Here is a 19,688-nt window from a genome sequence, read left to right on the forward strand (position 1 = left end):
TGACACCCATAATGCAATGCCCCCCACATAAGCACCGACCCCCCTGTGCTTCCCTGCCCCCTGCACAGGTGCGTGCAACCCTGTTTTGGTGCTAGCAGGCCTCCCTGAAGCTTCCTGGGACCAAAAACACGGTGGGGGGAGGCGCATCCCCCACCCACCCCACACAAGGGTGCGTGAGATCCCGCCCCCACCCCGCGTATGCATGCGCATCTCCCAGCAGACCCAAAAATCAGCTGGCCAGCGGGAAGCATGTACACATGCGCAGTAGTGCTGACCTAGTTGACAGCTCGTGTGCCTGAAGAGATGGCTCCGCGTGCCATAGGTTTGCCATCATGGGTCTAAAAATATAGGCTTAGCAATAGCAATTTACTGCTGTAATTTGGGTAATATCTGCATTGCACCAATAGTTGCGTAACAGTTCTTGGTCTAAGCTTGCTGTTTTACTGCAATAGTAAAACCCAAAATTATTTACTTTTCGTTAGCCACACCTAATACCCTTTGGCCCCAAATAGTTACTGTTTTAGTATGCTTCTACTCTTTCATGTATTTTCAAGCAAAAACAAAGTATTTCGTTGAACTTTGGGCTGAACTTTCAAGTTGAGTAGCTATATATTTCTTTTTTTTAAGTGTATTTCCTAATGGTAGATAATGAACAAATTATCAAATTGAGTGATTCAGCTGAGTCAGTTGCTATAATCACCTATCTTTACAGCACGTAAGGTATGAAGGCAAAACAGTGCTTTTACATACATGGAGGGTCAGGCTGTCTGCATTCCTTAGACTAAAAATGTCTTCTCCCAGGATTGCATAGCTACCTTGCAATCCAGGGCAAAGATGCTACTGCTTTAAGGTGTTACATAGAGTACTGTGCTAATGGTCCTAGGAACCCCATAGCCCTTTTTGCCTTTGAACCTGGCATATTCCCTACAGCTCAGTTAAGTGGCCTCAGGTAGCCAACCCTGGGTAACCTTTAAAAACTCAGTACTCTCAGATCTGTATTTAATACTGGGTAGAAGATGGCCAAGAAATCCTAGTTCTTTAGGCTAGGCTGGGAAGCCAAACAAGGGAACAAACAAACAAAAGATCTGGAAGAAGGCAGAATGATTATTCTGTATAATTGTTATGAAAATAATATTCATGTAGTTCCTTGATATGAGACTCAGTTCAATGGATTTAAAAAAAAATATTTAGCTATAGGCATCAAAGAATATCTACTTATTAATCAGAATGAATCAATTTATCCAATATATTGGAGAGCAGTTCTCATATATGTATAAGCATCCACGATGGCTTAAGTGCTTCTTGCCAAAGATAATACTAGTTTTTCATTTGATTTGTTCAACATCTTTCATATGTATCTTCCAAAAATGCAAAAGAAACAGCACTTTCAATTCCAGGATACAAAACATTCCTGACTGAAATTAGGAAATATTTGTCAGGTGCAAACCACCAGACCCACAGCTACTTTATTATTCTATGCCTATTACACAGGAATCTCCCCAGACTGGCAGCTTTCTTAGGATTTCTTAGGAAATTTGACGTAAGGCTCAAAGGCATTCAGAGGAGGGGACATTATATTTATGTAACAAGTCCAGATTAATTCCCTGCTTGAGCCCTCCTCTGAACTTGGACAGTTGTTATCCAACAATATAGAGCTTGGTGGTACAGTGATTAGACTGCAGTACTGCAGACTAAGTCACTGCTCACTCCAGGAGTTTGATCCTAACCAGCTCAAGGTTGACTCAGCCTTCCATCTTTCCGAAGTCAGTAAAATGAAGATCCAGATTGTTGGGGACAATATGCTGACTCTGTAAACCATTTGGGGTGGGTGGGCTGTGAATCACTGGGAAGCAATATATAAGTCTAAGTGCTAATATAAGGTAAAGGTTCCTCTTGCACATATGTGCTAGTCGTTCCCAACTCTAGTGGGAGGTGCTCATCTCTGTTTCAAAGCCAAAGAAATGTGGCCAGCATGACTAAACGCTGATATTTTCTTAATGGTTAATGCAGGTTAATGAAACCATTTGGATTTCAGAAATTTCTGGAGAATCTATTACACTAATCCAAAAATCACTCTGTGCGTATCCTTGGCTATCACCTAAAAACACTTGTCTTCCTGTTTAGTACCAGGTCCCTATGTATTTTCCAGTTTATCATGAACATAGGTTTATGAAGGAGGAAGAGCTGCTGATTGTTGCTGAAGCTAGGTAGTTGTAGCATAATTCATTAGAACAGTTTTGCAGTGCTGACAATTTTAGTCTGCGATGATATATTTCTTCATTACCACTGTGGCTTTCTGCAGCACAAAAAGTACTGAAAATTAAGGCTAGACAGGATGCATTTCACCCTTCATTAAATTTCTGAGGAGACACTCAAGTACTAGTTCTGAATAGTTTTAATATATATCTTATGAACCTAAAATATCTAAATTTAAACCTGGTGGAATTTAAATTCCACTGGGTGGGGAAACTTGCAAAGAGAGGCTGATAACCACATAAAACTCTTACTGTCTCTATTTTATGCCACTAAATCCAATGTAATTATATGAAAACAAGGATTCCAGACATCAAAGTATGGTTAGTTGATGAGACATATTAATTTGTTCTTTTAACATCTACCTTTTATATAATATTAAAATATCAAACAACTCTTGTTATTGAAGCATCTACTTAATATGTCAAGAGGTGATAATGTCTTTTGAAGACAGGGCAGTCTCAAACTATAATCTTGTACTGATTTACCTGATAGAATTGTACTGTCAGACTCTCTTCTGTTAGGCAACACTAAAACAAACATCTTCTTTCTCAGGTAAATGAAAATTAAGGTGGAATTAGTTTTTAATTCAGTGACAACAAATTCATGATCCCAATAATCATTTTTGCAGTACTCTCAGTAAACCTTTAGATTCCACTGGTGAAATTTGACAATCAAAATTGCCAATTTTCTGTAAAACGGTGTTTTGCTTTGTTTTTACCGTTTGCTAAAATAAGGGGTAAAATAAGTATGTAATATCTCTGGAAGGTTTAGCAATCATTTCTCGTCCTCAAACCCACTAGAGTTAGTCCTCGATTTACAACTGCAATTGAGCCCAAAATTTATGTTGCTAAGTGAGACATTAGTTAAGTGAGTTTTGCCCCGTTTTATGACTTTTATTGCAACAGTTGTTAAGTGAATGGCTGCAATTGTTAAGTTACTAACATGGTTAAATGAATCTAGCTTTCCCATTGACTTTGCTTGTCAGAAGGTTTCAAAAGGGGATCACATGACCCCAGGACACTGTCATAAATATAAACCAGATGTCAAGATCTGAATTTTGATAACATGACCAAGGGAATGCTGCAACAGTCATAATTGTGAAAAATGGTCCATAAGTCTCCTTTTTAAGTACCGTTGTAATCTTGAACGGTCACTAAACAAACTGTTGTTAAGTCAAGGACTATCTGTCCTTGTGGCAAAAAACCAAAAGAACAATATTTGTTCAGTATCAATATCACTACATTATTGGACAAGTCTCAACAAAGTCTCAACAAATTTAAATATTTTTATATATAAGGAACATATAAGGGAAGTATAGTCCTTGGCCATAAAAATTGGGATGCTCCTAATCTCTTAACAATCTAAAGGCCAGCCTGGAGTATAGATTTGTATATGCGCATGCACATATACCCAGGTTTTTATATTTTATCCATGATAAAAAAACAAGTTGAGGAAAAATTTGATATGAAGATAAATTAGATGCATTTTAAAATCAACATATTTAATAAATTACATCCAGAATGAGATAATTCAAGTAAATTCTGATACAAATAAATAATAACAAGCACATACATATTTAAACCATTCTGCAAACCCTTTGCTAACTCTGCCTGCATGTTACTTCTAGATTTCTGTAAAATCTTACTTTTTTACACTTAAGCAAGAAAAACCAAACCTACAATTACATATTAGATGATATTTGCCTCAATAGCAATAACTTTGAGGGGGATATGGAGTCCTAGTGGACAATCACTTAAATATGATCTTTGCTTTCAATAAGCATGCTTGCATAATTTCCTCTAATAGTTAGTCCTTTTGGATGTTCAAGGAATGCAAAGCAGCCTTCTCCAGCACCTTAGCACAAAAGAATAAATCATCGTCCTCTTGTTCTAATTATGTGCTCACTGTTGCATTAGTTCTATCCGAACAAGAAATACTACTGAGTCTACATTTTGGTGTTTTTTTTTAAATAATAATTTATATAGCCATCCATCTCTCATGCGATTTTGGGTGGCTTACAAAAAAATAAATAAAAACAAATAAAATGCATAACATAAGAACACATTGCAGCTATATATCATAAATTTTGATTGAAATGATTTGATCCTTTATGAGTTTGTCTAAATCCCTCAATGCCTTTTTCTTCGTTGATTTTTTTTTACTTACCTTCCATCTGTAAAATTATAACTCTCAACTACTTCTATCATCTTATTGATCATTTTAAATTCTAATTTTCCTAAGTTGACACAGTCTCTGCTTTAAATGATGTTCATCAAGGAAAGACTTGCCTCTTCTCCTTCTTGTTCTAGCATTGTAAGGTAAAGGTTCCCCTTGCACATATGTGCTAGTCATTCCCAATTCTAGGGGGCGGTGCTCATCTCCGTTTCAAAGCCGAAGAGCCAGCACTGTCCGAAGACGTCTCTGTGGTCATGTGGCCGACATGACTAAACACCAAAGGTCCATGGAACACTGTTACCTTCCCACCAAAGGTGGTTCCTATTTTTAAGTAGCTTTCAAACTGCTAGGTGACATTGAGAGATAGTATATGTGTGTATATGTAAATGTGTATGTATGTGTGTGGGTGTGTGTGTGTGTATGCTATTGTTAAAGGCTGATCCCCACACTTGCCATAAATAATACCCCTGGTTTGGGGAGTTACATAATGTGGGTCAAAATATTGATTTTAAACTACTGAGCATTCTTATCCATAGAGTGGCTTTCCTGTAGCATATTTCAGAGGCTCAAGACATCTTAACGAAAATTCATCAGGGTTGAATCAGTCACCTCCGCGGAGGTCCTTCAGTTCTTGGTCAACAGCAATTGACAAATTAAGTGTCCTTGTGGCCACAACCCCTTCACTATAAATCAGTCTTTCCCTTCCACATCCACCCTCTTGAGAAGCAAGAAAGGATGAAGGAGAAATCCTTAAATCCTTGCGAAATGCAAACAAGGCAAACCAAAACAGTCAATTTCAAGACTGAAACAAAAACCAACTTCTTTAATGCAACCAAAAGAAATAAATATCAGCACAACACACAGTAAAAAAAATAAAAAATAAAATTCTAAATAAAACCAATAAAACCAAACTACCACGGTACAATTCTAAATAAAACTAAGCTACCATGTATATCTGCAAATGAGCCAAGAATTTTGGCCAAATGCACCCAAAAAATTGGGTTTGGCTTACCTATGTATGAGCTTATTTGCAAGTACATATGGTAATACTTTTTAAAAGTACTCCTATAGCAATAGCACTTAGACTTATATACCGCTTTACAGTGTTTACAGCCCTCTCTAAGTGGTTTACAGAGTCAGCATATTGCCTCTAACAATTTGGGTCCTCATTTTACCTACCTCGATGGAAAGCTGAGTCAACCTTGAGGAAGGCTGTTTTTACTATGTATATCCTACGTATTTATGCCTGTGGATAGGCCCATGCATGGATAAGTCAACTCTCAAATTTTTAACCAAAATACCATGAAAAGTATGTAATTGTAGATAAGCCAGTTTGAAAATGAAAACATTTGAGAGTCAGCTTATCCATGGGTGATACATTTTACATGGTATTTTGGTTAAAATTCAAGGGTTGTTTCCTAAAGTCACTACTTTAGTACCAGACTCTGCCAACTCTCTCGCAAAACCAACCAAACTCTTCCTGCCCCAAATCTGACGGAACTCCTTCTTTTCCTCTATTGGTTGTCAGAAGTCAGGTGACACCCTTTGGGCATATAAAGTTGGTTTGTTTTTGAAAGGCTGGTTGTACCTATTATGCCACTTAAGAAATGTTCAACATATTTGCACTTCGGCTACAGAATCTCCAAAACCTTAAAAATATAAGCTATAAAAATGGTTCAGACATAAATTGAAAGTGCTTTGTTAAAAGATATTGATATTCAATGTAAGAAAAGTAAGTAGTATAATGATATTTCTACTTACTTTGATGCTTGTTGATGTTAAATGGTGTTGTACTAAAGAGGCATATATAATAAGTGTTCATGAAATGTTTAAAGACATGCTCTTAGATGTATTTCATAGGTTTAAGTATAAGGGACAACTGCATCTCCTCCCATTGCCTTTTTCGTAAGTGAAAGGTTCAGAAAAGAAATGTTTGTACAAAACAGGAAGAGAATATTTTAGGGCACAGGAAAAACACTAGAAGGCTAATCATAGGTTCTGAACTGTCAAAAATAGAGTAGCAAGAGAATGGAGTAAGGGAGGGGTGGATTATACTAATATTAAGGAGTGCAAAAAGAGGGATGTGTGATTAAAAAGGTGTGTGCTTATCAGAAAGTATATGTTTTATTATCATTTTCATTATTTCAAACAAACGTCATTGTATATTAGCATTATGTATAATCCTTCAGGCACGACCTTGTTTGTTTTAGCCTAGAATAACACTGTGGTGCACCTGGTCTTCTCCCTTTCTTAAAACACATTCCCCATATAATAGCCTACATGATATACATAGGAATTGATAGTTGCATTTTCTTTTATCCTCTCTTGTGCCTTCACTTAATTTGCCTGTTGCATCTTATTCTTTTTAAATAATTTGCATAATTTTCCTTGCCTGGAAAGGAATATTGCCTTAAATAGTTATCCAGTAATTTCCTGCTTATCTCATTTAAAATTATATGTAACTATTTGGATTTTATGTTCTTCTTTAAAATATTCCTCTGTTTATTTTTTGAGTGGTTGTAGCCCCTCCCCATTTCTCATCAATGTAAGCACAACAGTGTATTCAAACTTCCTTCATAGAATGTCACTATTACTCATGTTATCTGCACTGCTATTTATTTGCAAAGTAAGAATTTTTAATCCATAGTACAAGAGAGCTTAGTGTTACATATATGAGATTTTAATAGAAAACTTTATGGCATCCAATCCATTATTTAAAAAGGTACTGATATGGATATTTCATATCTATGCAGGATTGCCTCAGGATCTGCAGGTAGTAAGTTGCAGCTTCATTGATAGAAAGTAAAATAAGTAAAAATAGCAGTAAGGCTATGGAAAATTATGATTTTATTAATTATTAAATTTATGCAGTTTTTGTTTCTTTTTTGCCAATTTTTTGCTACGTGACTTGTGTAATCATACTTTCAAATGCATTCTATATGCTATATCTGTGCAACATTCATATAATAAAATTATTGATTAATATAAGTTCACAGAATTCATCTGGTGAATATTCTTCTATTGCCATAATTTGTTACCATTCATTGGGAGGTTTTATTGAGCAATTATATCATTTTCTAGATCCACAATTATTTTAAAAGGTGCACCATACTCTTCATAATAGGAAGTAATGGTGAATTTATAATACATGATTAAGAATGTATTTAAATTTCTGCCAGAGTTCTGGATTTTGCAATATTTGTCTAATGTCTTTTCCATCATCATTATTATTCTTTCATTTCTTTGTAGAAATTTTCAATAATGTCAACAGACAAAGAACCAGTTTTCCAGACATCCAAATTAGCTGAGATAATTTTTCATCAACATAGTTTTTATTTAGTGACACCACCAATATAACTGAATTAAAATATTTGATTAATTGTCAGGGTGTTTTATCTTTCATCATTTTGGAAAGAGTTACTGGTATTTATCTTTTAGAATTATGCAATATGGGATATAAACATTACATTCTGTGGCACCTCTGGAGAAAAACTGCCTTGAGTTGAACTCGCATTTTGATAACTTTCCTAGATACGTCTTGACACTTTTCTAGGCGATAGTATGGAAGTGATTTTTTTTCACTGCTTTCTTTAAGAGTATTTAACTTGATTGCTCTGTTCTGGGCTAATTATATATTATTCTATCATGTGAGAGGCAGAAAATGGAAATACTACTATATAAAGATATAGGATGGAAGATATACCCTGTGAATCTGAAGCCATCTGGATTGCAATCTGTCTTCTCCCTCAGGCTTCTTGAACAATTACTGTGGCGCGTATGTGAGAATGAAAAGGGCTCTGTGTGTATCCTTAAGTAAAGTTTTGTGCTATATTGTAATCAATAGTGCTAAGAAGTTAATATAAAAATGTGTGCTGCGTGTCGGAGTGACACACAGGACTGATATCTCATGCCAAGTGTGTGTATTCCCCACATAAACTCTAAGGGCACTGAACAAACAAGTGCTTCTCCAGCAATCTCAAGTTGTTGTTAAGTGGGGAGACCTAGTATCGTGTACCCCAATAAGTAAGACTAATTGGCTGTGAAAAGTAACGCTGAGATGGGTGAACCCAAGCACTGCAGTTTGTAAAATCAGTTTATGCCAGGGGTGTCCAAACTTGGGAACTTTAAGACTTGTGGACTTCAACTCCCAGAATTCCCCAGCCAGCCATGCTGGCTGGGGAATTCTGGGAGTTGAAGTCCACAAGTCTTAAAGTTCCCAAGTTTGGACACCCCTGGTTTATGCTTCCTTTCTCTGAGCCAAAAGAGCCTGTTATGGTGAATAAGTAGTAGATTTTTTTAAAAAATGAAAATAATTTATAACTTCTAAACCTCCCAACTCTAAACATAAAGTTGCATAATGATGCACCATTGAACAGATATCAAGGTTGCAAGCATATAACGCATTAGCATGTATTTCAGGTTAGCAGAAATACAGGTGTATTGGAAGAAACAATAAATTATGGATTGAAAACAGGTAAACAAAAAGATAAACGTATTTCTCGAAGGCAGATTTAACATTCTTTAAAACAGTAGTGGAGTTTATGCTGAGCCATCTTTTAACAATGGTATATTAAATGATTCATAATTGATTGGGCTGATGTGTAATACTAATCAATAAACTATACCGATCACAATGGCTAAGTCTGTAGAACATGCAAAGTCAAAACAAATCACAACATAGTGTAATGTCTGAATCCAGTGACTTGATTTAGCACCAGGTCTGACTCAGTCACCCTATGTCAAATGATTAATTTTATTATTTTTACAATAATGTATGTGCCACCTGATTCAGAGGGGCTCCAGCTCTTGCTGTCTTGAAGGGTAACCCCATATAGTATACTGTGAATCTCAATAGTCCAAAGAAACACACGAATAACTGTTTTCATTGCTGTATCTAGGAAAGGAAATAAGTTGCAGATTAGCCAGAATTGGCCACAGTCACTATAGCAGGAACCATGTATCTGCGGAACTTCCGAATTACATACCAGCTCTTTGAAAGATAACATCATTCTACCAGAAACAACATCCACAGAATTAGAAGTTTTCTGTAGAACTACATCCTGCTGGGATCTACTCTAAGTTCCTTTCCATACTGTCCCTCACAACCACCAGTCACTGGATCAGAATTCCTACGGCCCCCTCTTTCTTGGCCTGGGATGATCATATACGTTTGGCTAAAATCAATTCACTAATGATACTTAACTTGAAACTGACAGATAACTTCTCCTACTGGTTAAGCAAAGTATAGGAAAGGGCAGATTCTGGGACTCTCAGAATGCCCAAGGACTTAAATTCTCCTTCCCTGAACTCTTGATTAGAAGTGTCCGTTCAGGAACAAGCTTAATCACTAGAAAACAGTGTGTTATCTCTCTTCCCGTTGCAAGCATCAACTGTTGCAGTATAGAATAGGTACATACAAGAAACCAACATTGATACCATGTAGAATGAATGAAATATTTATTCAGGTGAAATGGAGACAATAACAACTATTTTATTCTACTTGCTCTATAAAATCAGGATCATTCCAGGTTTTGTTTCATCTGAAACGTAAACAGCCAAACCATTTGGGGTTTTGTTTCAAACGAATCCTTAAAAATTATGTTGGATGGATCCAATTGTTCTAATTATTCCCAAACTCTTGAAAATTGAATTCCTCCAGGAGGCCTGACAAAAGTGAAATAACTCAGTGCGGTTGTTTTTATAAATTTGATGATTATAGAATTTTACATAATTCCTACCATAGAAACTACGTAAACTTTTATGTTGTTTATAATTACTAAAAACCACCAAAAGCTTTGCAGTATAAATACACAATAATCCAAATTATTTTAACTAATAAACAATCTAAATTGTACATGCTTATAAATAGAGTGAATAATTAATTCAAAAAAATTACAAATAAATTATCCAATTCAATAATCCAAATCCCAAATGTTTGAATGTGATACTTTGCCTTGGGCTTGAAATAAAACTTATTTCCAGTTTTGTGTATTTTTAATCACTTATAAATACAACACTATATTAAAAAACATAGAATTGAATTTTGTATTATAAAATTATATCAGTTAAGAGTTCACTAAGAAATAATGTTTGGTTTTAAGTTTTGATGAATGAGTTTAATTGACTTTCACACATGGTTTCCTGAACCACAATTGGTTAGGTTAACATAATTTATCAATTATGAAGCTGTATAAACATTTTGGCTTAATGTAATGTGTGATTCCATTCAAAAACAAACCTAAAATTATTTTTCCCCCGTTAAAAAATGCCCATTTTGCTTAAATCTGTGTAAGGAAGCACACCGAAGAAACAATATAGAAACTGAGTCATTTGAAACCACATTAAAGAAAGTGTCCTTACATATGTTAAAGAGGACAGCCTGGGAATGAAATATTTGCAGACATAAGATTCACTCCATTATTACTGTGGATCCACTTTTTAGATTTCCCATAAATGTGATTGGCACTGTCAATGATATTTGACCAAGTTAGTTAAGCAAGTTCTTTATTACTATTAAATTATCAGTTCTTGTTCAATTTTTAAAAAGAACAGCTTATTCTTATTGATGTTTGGGTACAGTTTATTCTAGAATGATAATGGACTAGCAGCATGCGGGGTGATTTTGTGGTTAAAATGTGAACAGGGTAAGCTGTTAATAATTGGATGACAAGTCAACCACATAGTTCTTAAATGATAATACTGGACAATTTGTATGCATGTCAAAATATTCCACATTTGGAGATCTAGCTTTGAGTCTCAACAGAAACACACATCTGGTGTTTTGGTTAGTAAATGGTACAAATTGAGTTTTGTTCCAAATACAGTAAACAGGCTTGTTTTATTTTGGGCAGTAATGTTGAGATGGGATAAATCTCCTTCCCCCCAAAACCCAGGATATTGCCAGCTTAAGGGAGCAAATTGTTGGGAATTGTTGAAAAGAGAATAGGAGAGTGCAGTTCATCTGATCCACTGTTGTCTTACTTTTCCCATACGAATTTGTTTTATTTGAAACCCAGAATCATTAAAACAAAAATGGCTCGCCTGAAATATGTATTTTTAACCTATGTTTCAATGTGGTAATAGTCTAATCTACTCATCTGGAAGCAAATTCCATCCACCTGAATAGAACTTTGAAGAGTCATGCATAAATATTTTCTCAGGGAAGTGGAAGTAAGCTAGAAAAAATATAATGGAAATAATAGATGACAGGAAGACAAGCAAAACCACAGGTTTGCCTGATAGACAAATTCTAGGACCTACAAAGACTATGGCAGCCGCAAACATGCCCACTCCCTTTACTCCCTTTATTATTTGTATGTGTTTTTTTTACGGTAAGTTGGCTTGGATGTCAAAGGAAATTAAATATTATATGTGTGTTTCTGGAACCTGCATGGAATGAGAATATAGGCAGTTAGGCCAAGGCTTGACACTTTTTTCAGTTCATATTCCACTAAATTTCTTTTAAGCACTGCAGTACTCCAAATCATTGATTATAATGAAGATCCTCTGTTGTCCACAAAGACAGAAGACATCCTTATGTGTTATTTTTCATCAAACAATATAATTTTAAATGTTTGCATTTTTGGAGCCAAAAGAGGAACTTTTTTCTATCATAAATTGAAGGGTGATGAGGATAATTCCTAGAGTATCCGGTTTATTATTTGGGAAACAAAAATTACTATTTAAAAAATGTACCTACAATTCATGAATAGGCTAGTTACAGTACATCCCAATCCAATGCGCTCTTTGCTTTGCTTTTACTCTTTTCCTATGTGTACATTTTTCCGATATGCAAAGTTTAGAATCAGGTTTAGAGCGCAAGCTACTACACGCCTGTATTCTCACAAATAAATCCAAATTCAGTGACGAGAAGAGGATTGCCACATTAATGGAGAAGGGGTGGGCGTTTTACAGCGAAGAAAACAGCCTATCGCGGACTACCTTAAACGTATGAATGTATCTTGTTCATACCGTTTTCTGGAAACCTGCAGCCCTTCCTTGCGCGCGGGACCCAAACTGTTGCTAATTTAGTTTCCATCCGAAAGAAACAACAGTAGTTATTGCTACCTTACAACCATCAGCCTCAGATCAAGACTAGCCTTTCCCTTCCTGGGTAATGCTGCAGGAAGCTGCAGCGGCAGCCTCAAGATAACGAACGGGCAGCCCTTTAAACAGGGAACGAGAGAGGTTCCCGACACCCGAGAGTAGTAGTTGCAGTCGCGGGAACGAGAGATGAAACTCGCTAAAAGGCGCGAAGAAACGCGGAGAAGGGAACTCGCGGAGACAGGCGAACTCATGGCTGTCGCTGGAAAGTTTGCACACGCACAGCTAAGGAGGTGGGAAGGGCGCGGTCCGAGCCGCGGTTAGGAGCAGCTCCTGCTACCTTTAGGAGGCGCTTTGTTTCTCCCTCCCCCCTCCTCTCCAACCGTCTCCCGACGGACCGCGCAAACCGAGCGCTTCTCCTCCCCGGCTATCCTTCAGCCGCTTGCCAAAGGCGGTTTGCAACCACCGCGCCGGGAGTCACCCTCAGCTTTCATGGAGAAAGGAGGTTTCAAGAGGCTCGGGCGGCTCTTCCACCACAGGAGCGAGTCCGAGGACTCAGAACCGGACCTGGGTAAGGATACGCCGCTTTCCTCTCCTTGTCCGTCGCCGCGCTTAGAAGGGCGGCGGGAACATCGCGCCAGCTGCTCCTCTACCACCACCACCGTTTCCGGAGAGCGCAAGAAGCGGTCGGCTTTCGGACACTGGCGCTTGAAGAAGAAACAGCAACAGCAGCAGAGGAAGGAGGAAGAGGCAGTGGTGGACCCCTCTCCCCTCTTCACGCCTTCCTTCGACGCCTCGGAGCCCACGACTCCCACTAACAGGTAATCCCGGCCTGGTTGCTGTCATCTCCAGGCGCGCCCATCCACCTGCGTCTCTCTTGCTCGTCTCCCCCCCGCCCCTTCCCACTCCTAATACAACCACTTGTAGTTGATGCTCCCACCCCGCTTTCTCTCCCCGGAGGAGCAAAAGGGTCTCCCCCCCCCAGCAGCACCCGACCCCCCCCCCTTTCCCCGTTGCTCCTTAGTTTGCTTCAGGTGGTTTTGGGGTGACCCAAACTCTTCTCCGACCGGTGGTTCGTTCCTGCGAGGAAAAACGCGCGCGTCCCCTTCTCTCCTCCCGACGGACGCTGCTCTCGGACTAACGGAGGAAGCCGGGTGGGCTTTGCTGAAATGTACCCTTTCTCCCAAAGTGTGAAGCAAAAGCAAGCGCCGCCCTTGCATGATCCTTTTCCCGGAGCTCTGAGTCTTAAAGGCACAGCACTGCTTGTTTTCATCTTCCACCTGTGACCTGTTGTTTATTATGGTCTTACCAAACCGTTGGGACTTGGGAGAGAACATTAGGTCTCAGCACCGGCTTCCCTAACAGTTGCAATGTCTCTCCTCAGTCTTTTCCCCTTCCCCAAAATCCTAGGATCTATTTTTTTTTAAAAAAAAACACCACCTAATGAAATTGAATCCTGGAGGAATGAGGACAGACAAAAGAGTTACTTTTAACAACACATAATTAAACTCTGGAATTTGCCATCACAAGATGTGTGCCTGCCTGCCTGGCTACTTCAAAAAAGAGTTGGAGTCAGGGGGATCAATGGCTGTTAACCTTGATGAGGGAAGAGCTGCCTCTGAAGTAGGCATCTCTAATGGTAGTGGGTTTTTTTCTGCTTCTGACAGCCCATTTCAGAATAGACTGGTGGACTAGATGGGCTGGGAGGCACGGCTTATGTTACTATTTGGTTTGGCTTGCTGACCCATCATCCTTCACACATCTACATATGTTGCCTACCAGATAGAGAAGCTCTGTGATGTTGGTCTCTATTTTAAAGAAAATTCTTCAGTATTAATACATGTGTCACCAGTAGATGGAATTGATTTATTAGTCAGAATGAACTTTGAAATTGCTGTTCTTCCAAAGCATCGCAGGTACAATGACAGTGGCAGGTAGAGTATCAAGATCTGAATTCCTGACATAATAATTATACTGAAGTATGTGTCATTTTACATCCTGTATGTCTCTGAAATGCACTGGTGGGGATTTTCCTACAGTTCTGATGCAAGAAGTCATCCAAGTGTTCAACTTAGACATGTTTTCACATTTTTTCATATTTTTCATTTTCTCAATTTTATTGGGCATTGTTATGTTAAAATATGATAAAGGACCATATATTCCTTATAGGTTTTCCCATCCGTCTTGGGTCCCCGAAAATCCAGTTTCACTTTTTACAATGAAAAGAGATAGACACTTACATGAGTAGTCCTCACTTACTGACTGCAGTTGGGATTGGCAACTCTTTTACTAAGTGACAGAGTCATTACGTGAGACATCACTGACCATGCTGGATTCAAATATTGGTTCCATTTTTAGTTAAGCGAACAGGTGGTTCAAGTTGACCATGGTTTCCAAACTTCCTGTCAGCATTCTCACTAACTTTACTTGTTGAATCTGGGTGTGTGAAGATCATAAAAGGCGATCTCATGACCTTGTTACACTGTGACCATTGCAAATGTGCCCCAGTTTGCAAAGTGACTGAGTCAGGATCATGTAACTCTGGAGACCCAGAGAGCAGAAAGTTCAAGGACCAGTTGTTAACCTACTTTTTCAATGTTGTCACCACTTTGAATCATCACTGAACAAGGCAGTTGATAAGAGAAGATTATCTGTATAGTATTTTAAGAGTGAAGTCTTGAGATAAGCAGTGTTGTATTAAAAAAAAGTGAATTGTGATCACTCTGTCATCCACATTTCTAATCTTTGCTGTAAGAACCATTTTATGGTGTACTTTTGCTTTTAATACAACTTTTACCTATTTTGAACACATTTTAAATGAGAAGTTAAAGTGGAATTTCATAATAAAGTATCATAATGTTTACAATACATTTTAAAAAGCTTTTCTGATTGTGTTTTGATAGAAACAAGAACATATTTTTTAAATGTTTAGAATTGTTGCATTATCACTGTAGTAGGGATCACATACATTGACACGATAATACTTTGGAATGACTTGTTGAATGAAAAAAATGCAGAAAAATATTTCATTGCTAATTAAAATATTAATTAAAAACAAAATGGAGTCATAAAATATGTATTCTAATTAATGCAGGGTGAGCTTTCAATGGCCTTGTGTACTGAGCATTATGGGATGTGCAAACAAAAATAGTGTAGTACTTTTGATCTTGTTCAATTTCTTGTTCATTCTAAAACCATCAAGCAAAAAAAAAAAAAAAGCAAGTGTTGGTGATGGTTACCTATTTGAAAACAACCTAAAAGTAGTTTAATATATGTAATGTAGCCTTGTGTTGAAAATTTCTTCTGCATTTTTTTTCACCCATACCTTTCATTATTTAATGAAAAAGTCACTTTTTTCTATTGACAAAAAAAGCTTGGGAAAATCCTCATGGGAGGGTTGAGTTGAAAAGATATGTATGAGTCTCTAGTCTTCCATTCAGAAACAATAGCTTGTAACAGCTTATTATCAGTTTAAATCCCAAGGGAAAACCTACTGAGGATCTATTCTATGCCATAGACTTCCATCACTTATAAAAACAAATCAAATTAAAAATATCACCAAAATAAATTAGCTTCTTAGCATCTTAAGAATGAGACGAGGGAGGGAGGGGAGAGAAAAGAGAACTCTTATAGAAAAGACACTTATAGGCAGGGGTGGGCTGCTGGGGGTTCGGGAGAACCTCTAGATAAGATTCTGTGAAACCCCAGAATCTTATCTAGAAGCTGTTTGGAGAAACCCCAAATCCCACTCCTGGCTGGCCCTATCCACCCCACCCCACCCCTCCCAGGAATCATCACATGGCCCATTTTGGATGCAGATAAGCGCAGGGCATGTGTGGAAGTTTTGGGAGGGTGAAAAACAGGACTACCAGAAGTTTGGGAAGACTGGAAACAGGCCCATTTCATTTACAGCATCCAGAGAACTTCCAGAGCTTGGGGAGGCTGTTTTTGCCTTCCCAGAGGTTTGAAGAAAGCCTCCAGAGCCCAGGGAGGACAAAAACGCTCCCCCTCACTGAGGCCACTAGGCCAGGCCTACCATGGCCCCATTTTTATCCTTGAACCTACTTTAATATTTGTATGGGTATGATGTTACATTCTCAACATATAAATTGGAGTGAGCTGTAAACCAAATACTGATAGTCCTCAAGTTACAACCATTTGTTTAATGACCTTTTAAAGTTACAATGGCATTGAAAAAAGTGACATAACCAATAACCCTTATAACCATTGCAGCACTCCATGTCATGTGATCAAAATTCAGATGTTTGGCAACTGGTAAGTATTTATGATGGCTGGCCAGGGTCATGTGATCACCTTTTGTGGCCTTCTGACAAGCAAAATCAATGGGAAAGCCAGATTCATTTAATAACTCTGTTACTGACTTAACAAGTGCAGTGATTCACTTACTAACTGTGGCAAGAATGGTTGTAAAATGGGATAAAACTCACTTAATAATTGTCATGCTTGGCAATGGAAATTTAGAGCTTAATTGTGGTAATAAATTGAGGATTATCTATAAACACTAATACGGTATGGTCCTTGCTTATAGTAAGAAATCACTTGAGGTTTACCTAAGTCTGTTTCTGGAAAGACTCATTTTGAGAACTACAAGAGCTGACTTACGGCGAACCTACATCTTGCTTTCAAATATGGAAATACGATCCATGATTTTGTTTAGTATTTTTTTTAAGTCACATAAGTTAATAACCATATCCGTAAATTTTGGGAAATAATTTCAGGTAGCTTAATTATGCAGTACACTATTTGAAGTATTTCCTTTTGTCATGGTTGAATCAGCTGGTGATTAATACCTTTGCATGCCTTTTACAGCCGAGATTATAGCATCCTAATTGCTAGAGTATAATTAATATGGCAATAGATAACTGATATTTCCTGAACTAATTCTGTAAAGTTAACACCCCAAATCTAACTAAAGTTACTTAAAAGTAAAAATTAGCATGATGATTCCTTACATTTAAGGAATTAGACGACTTTTAATGTGTATTGGCCACCTTTTAATGTTACTATCGAGGCAACTCTCAAAATAAATGTTAAAATAAAACTTTTAAAATGTAGAGAAATATAGGAATGAATGATTAATGATAGAACATTGTGAGTCATGGTATGTATTGACTATTTAACTTTAGACTTGATAATTTGGGGACAATAAATTCTGGACCCTCGTGAAATCAGCCAGTTCCTTGTACTATATTTGAATTGTTTCTTAAACATAGTGTTTAAGCATTCAGGTTTTCCGTTTTCTGTAACATTCCCAATACGAAATTTACCCTGCCTCAAAGTTTTATTAAATTATATATAAAGTTTAATAGATCTGGACGATACCAGCTGAAAATATATCAGTGCTCTGAGGTTCTTCTTTGATTCATACTTGCAACCAAATTGAGATTTTTTAAACTGTGATTTTCTAAATAAACTGGGTACAAAGCCTCACAGTTGCCTGGACACACAACCAAACTGAGCTTGCCATATTATATGTTTGTCATATTTCACAGCATTCAACTATTGGTCAAGCCAATCAGTGGAGTGCAGGAAGTATTTATATGCCCAAGAATGAATGTGGTTCAGGGTAAAAAAAGTTGTTTAAATATAATCCACCATTTCTTTTGCTTAATTAAATTTATTTGAGAAATTTGTTTTCCAACTAAAAAATTACTTGTATTAACAATAAACTCAGAGTAAATACTTTAACTCAAAATAAATATATTTATATTATTTATATCTATGGGTGAAGAGAAATAAAGTAAAATAATTTCCTTTATAAAGCATACATATTTAAACATTTGAGTCCCAATTTATAATGCATTTCTATAGAAGGAATATTTAGAATAATAGCTGCAATCAGTTCTCTTCTTTATAATTAATCTGTTAGTGAAAGATTACATGAAAATGGAAGTGTATGTTCTTGCTATTATTTTTATTCATAGAAACAATAACTTTTTACCATTATTTTCATAGTTTGACAGCTATTATATAAACAGATATAATTGCTACAGTTACCCAATGTTGGTACTTTAGAATGAAGACATTTATAAAAAACAATTAAAATCATTGCTGTTGCTTTGCAGAGTGAGATGGGTGGAATATAAATGTAATAAATAAATACATGTCACCATCACTAAAGTTAACATTTTGATCCCAATTCTAGGTATGTTTAATGTATTGTATATACCACTAATTCGAGAAAAGCTTTGGATTAAATGTAATAGGACGGTACCCTGGATCTTTCTGTTCATAGAATATCCCTGCTCAGAGAGCATCTGAGAAAAAATCCTTGTTCCAAGTTACACACTTAGTTATTGTCTTCTTCTTAGAGTTGCCTTGTTTTTGTTTAGATTTCAGTGCAGTTCTATAATTTAATTTACTGTTGATTGACTATAAAATATTGGGACAATGACCTTGTGTTGGAGTTGCTAAGCTTGGCAAGTCATCCTTCCTCAAGGGGGAAATACAGAGTTTCCCTACTCTTCTTAACCTGCTAATTTCTAAAATGGAAAATCTCTGAGCTCAGAATTCACAAAAGGAAACACAGTGAGGATTGGTCAGGGTGAGGTTGGATATCAAATACCCTCAAATGCTGATTAAATATTTGTTTCACATCAGGAGAGAATATTTATCATGAACAAGTACCACAACAGAATCATCAAGTACATGCTGTTATAACCCATTTCTACTGTGTTCTTCTATTCCTGTTAGGGTATATAAAATTAGTGAAGTATCCTATTGGCCTTTTCTTAGATGATTCAAAATTTGTAGGCTTGCTCCTGAAAGCAGCATAAAAACCAGGGGGTTTAATTTATAATGATATAAATTTCAATTGGTGACCACAACGTGTTTAACAATGGAACAGATTGTCACTAGAGGTGATAGCTTTTCATGCATTGATAATGTTTAAACAGAGTCTAGATCATCATTTCTCAGAGATATTGTAGACGTGTACTTCCACAGTAGGCAGGGAAATAAAATAGGTAATTCCAACAATATTTTCTATAATTCTACATAGTTAATAAATTAAATATATTCTGTTAAAATCATGTACCATATATATAGATGAATACCAAAAAATGTTTTACATTACTCATCATTCTTTCTCAAAAATATTGTCAAGATTGTTAATATTTTGGTTATGCTATTTTATCACAAAACAATTTGACAAAATAATTAGAAGTTCAAAAATATTTTCAATCTACAATTGA

At 36.8% G+C, this 19,688-nt stretch overlaps 2 protein-coding genes across 2 annotated transcripts in view; one reads left to right on the forward strand and one right to left on the reverse strand.

Moving 5' to 3' along the window:
* ATG5 (autophagy related 5) overlaps positions 1-12,423 on the reverse strand; it is a 61,546-nt gene extending 49,123 nt beyond the window's left edge. The window contains exon 1 of the mRNA XM_081941264.1: positions 12,403-12,423. The gene's annotated coding sequence lies outside the window, so the exon portion shown is untranslated. The remainder of the gene's footprint in view (positions 1-12,402) is intronic.
* Positions 12,424-12,530: 107 nt separating this feature from the next.
* The window catches only part of CRYBG1 (crystallin beta-gamma domain containing 1), a 128,016-nt gene continuing 120,858 nt past the window's right edge, over positions 12,531-19,688 (forward strand). Inside the window, exon 1 of the mRNA XM_081941261.1 lies at positions 12,531-13,295. Coding sequence (XP_081797387.1) covers positions 12,967-13,295 — 329 coding nt within the window. The 5' untranslated portion in view covers positions 12,531-12,966. The remainder of the gene's footprint in view (positions 13,296-19,688) is intronic.

Source organism: Natrix helvetica (genome assembly GCF_964273705.1).
Source record: "Natrix helvetica genome assembly, chromosome: 2".
Taxonomy (NCBI): domain Eukaryota; kingdom Metazoa; phylum Chordata; class Lepidosauria; order Squamata; family Natricidae; genus Natrix; species Natrix helvetica.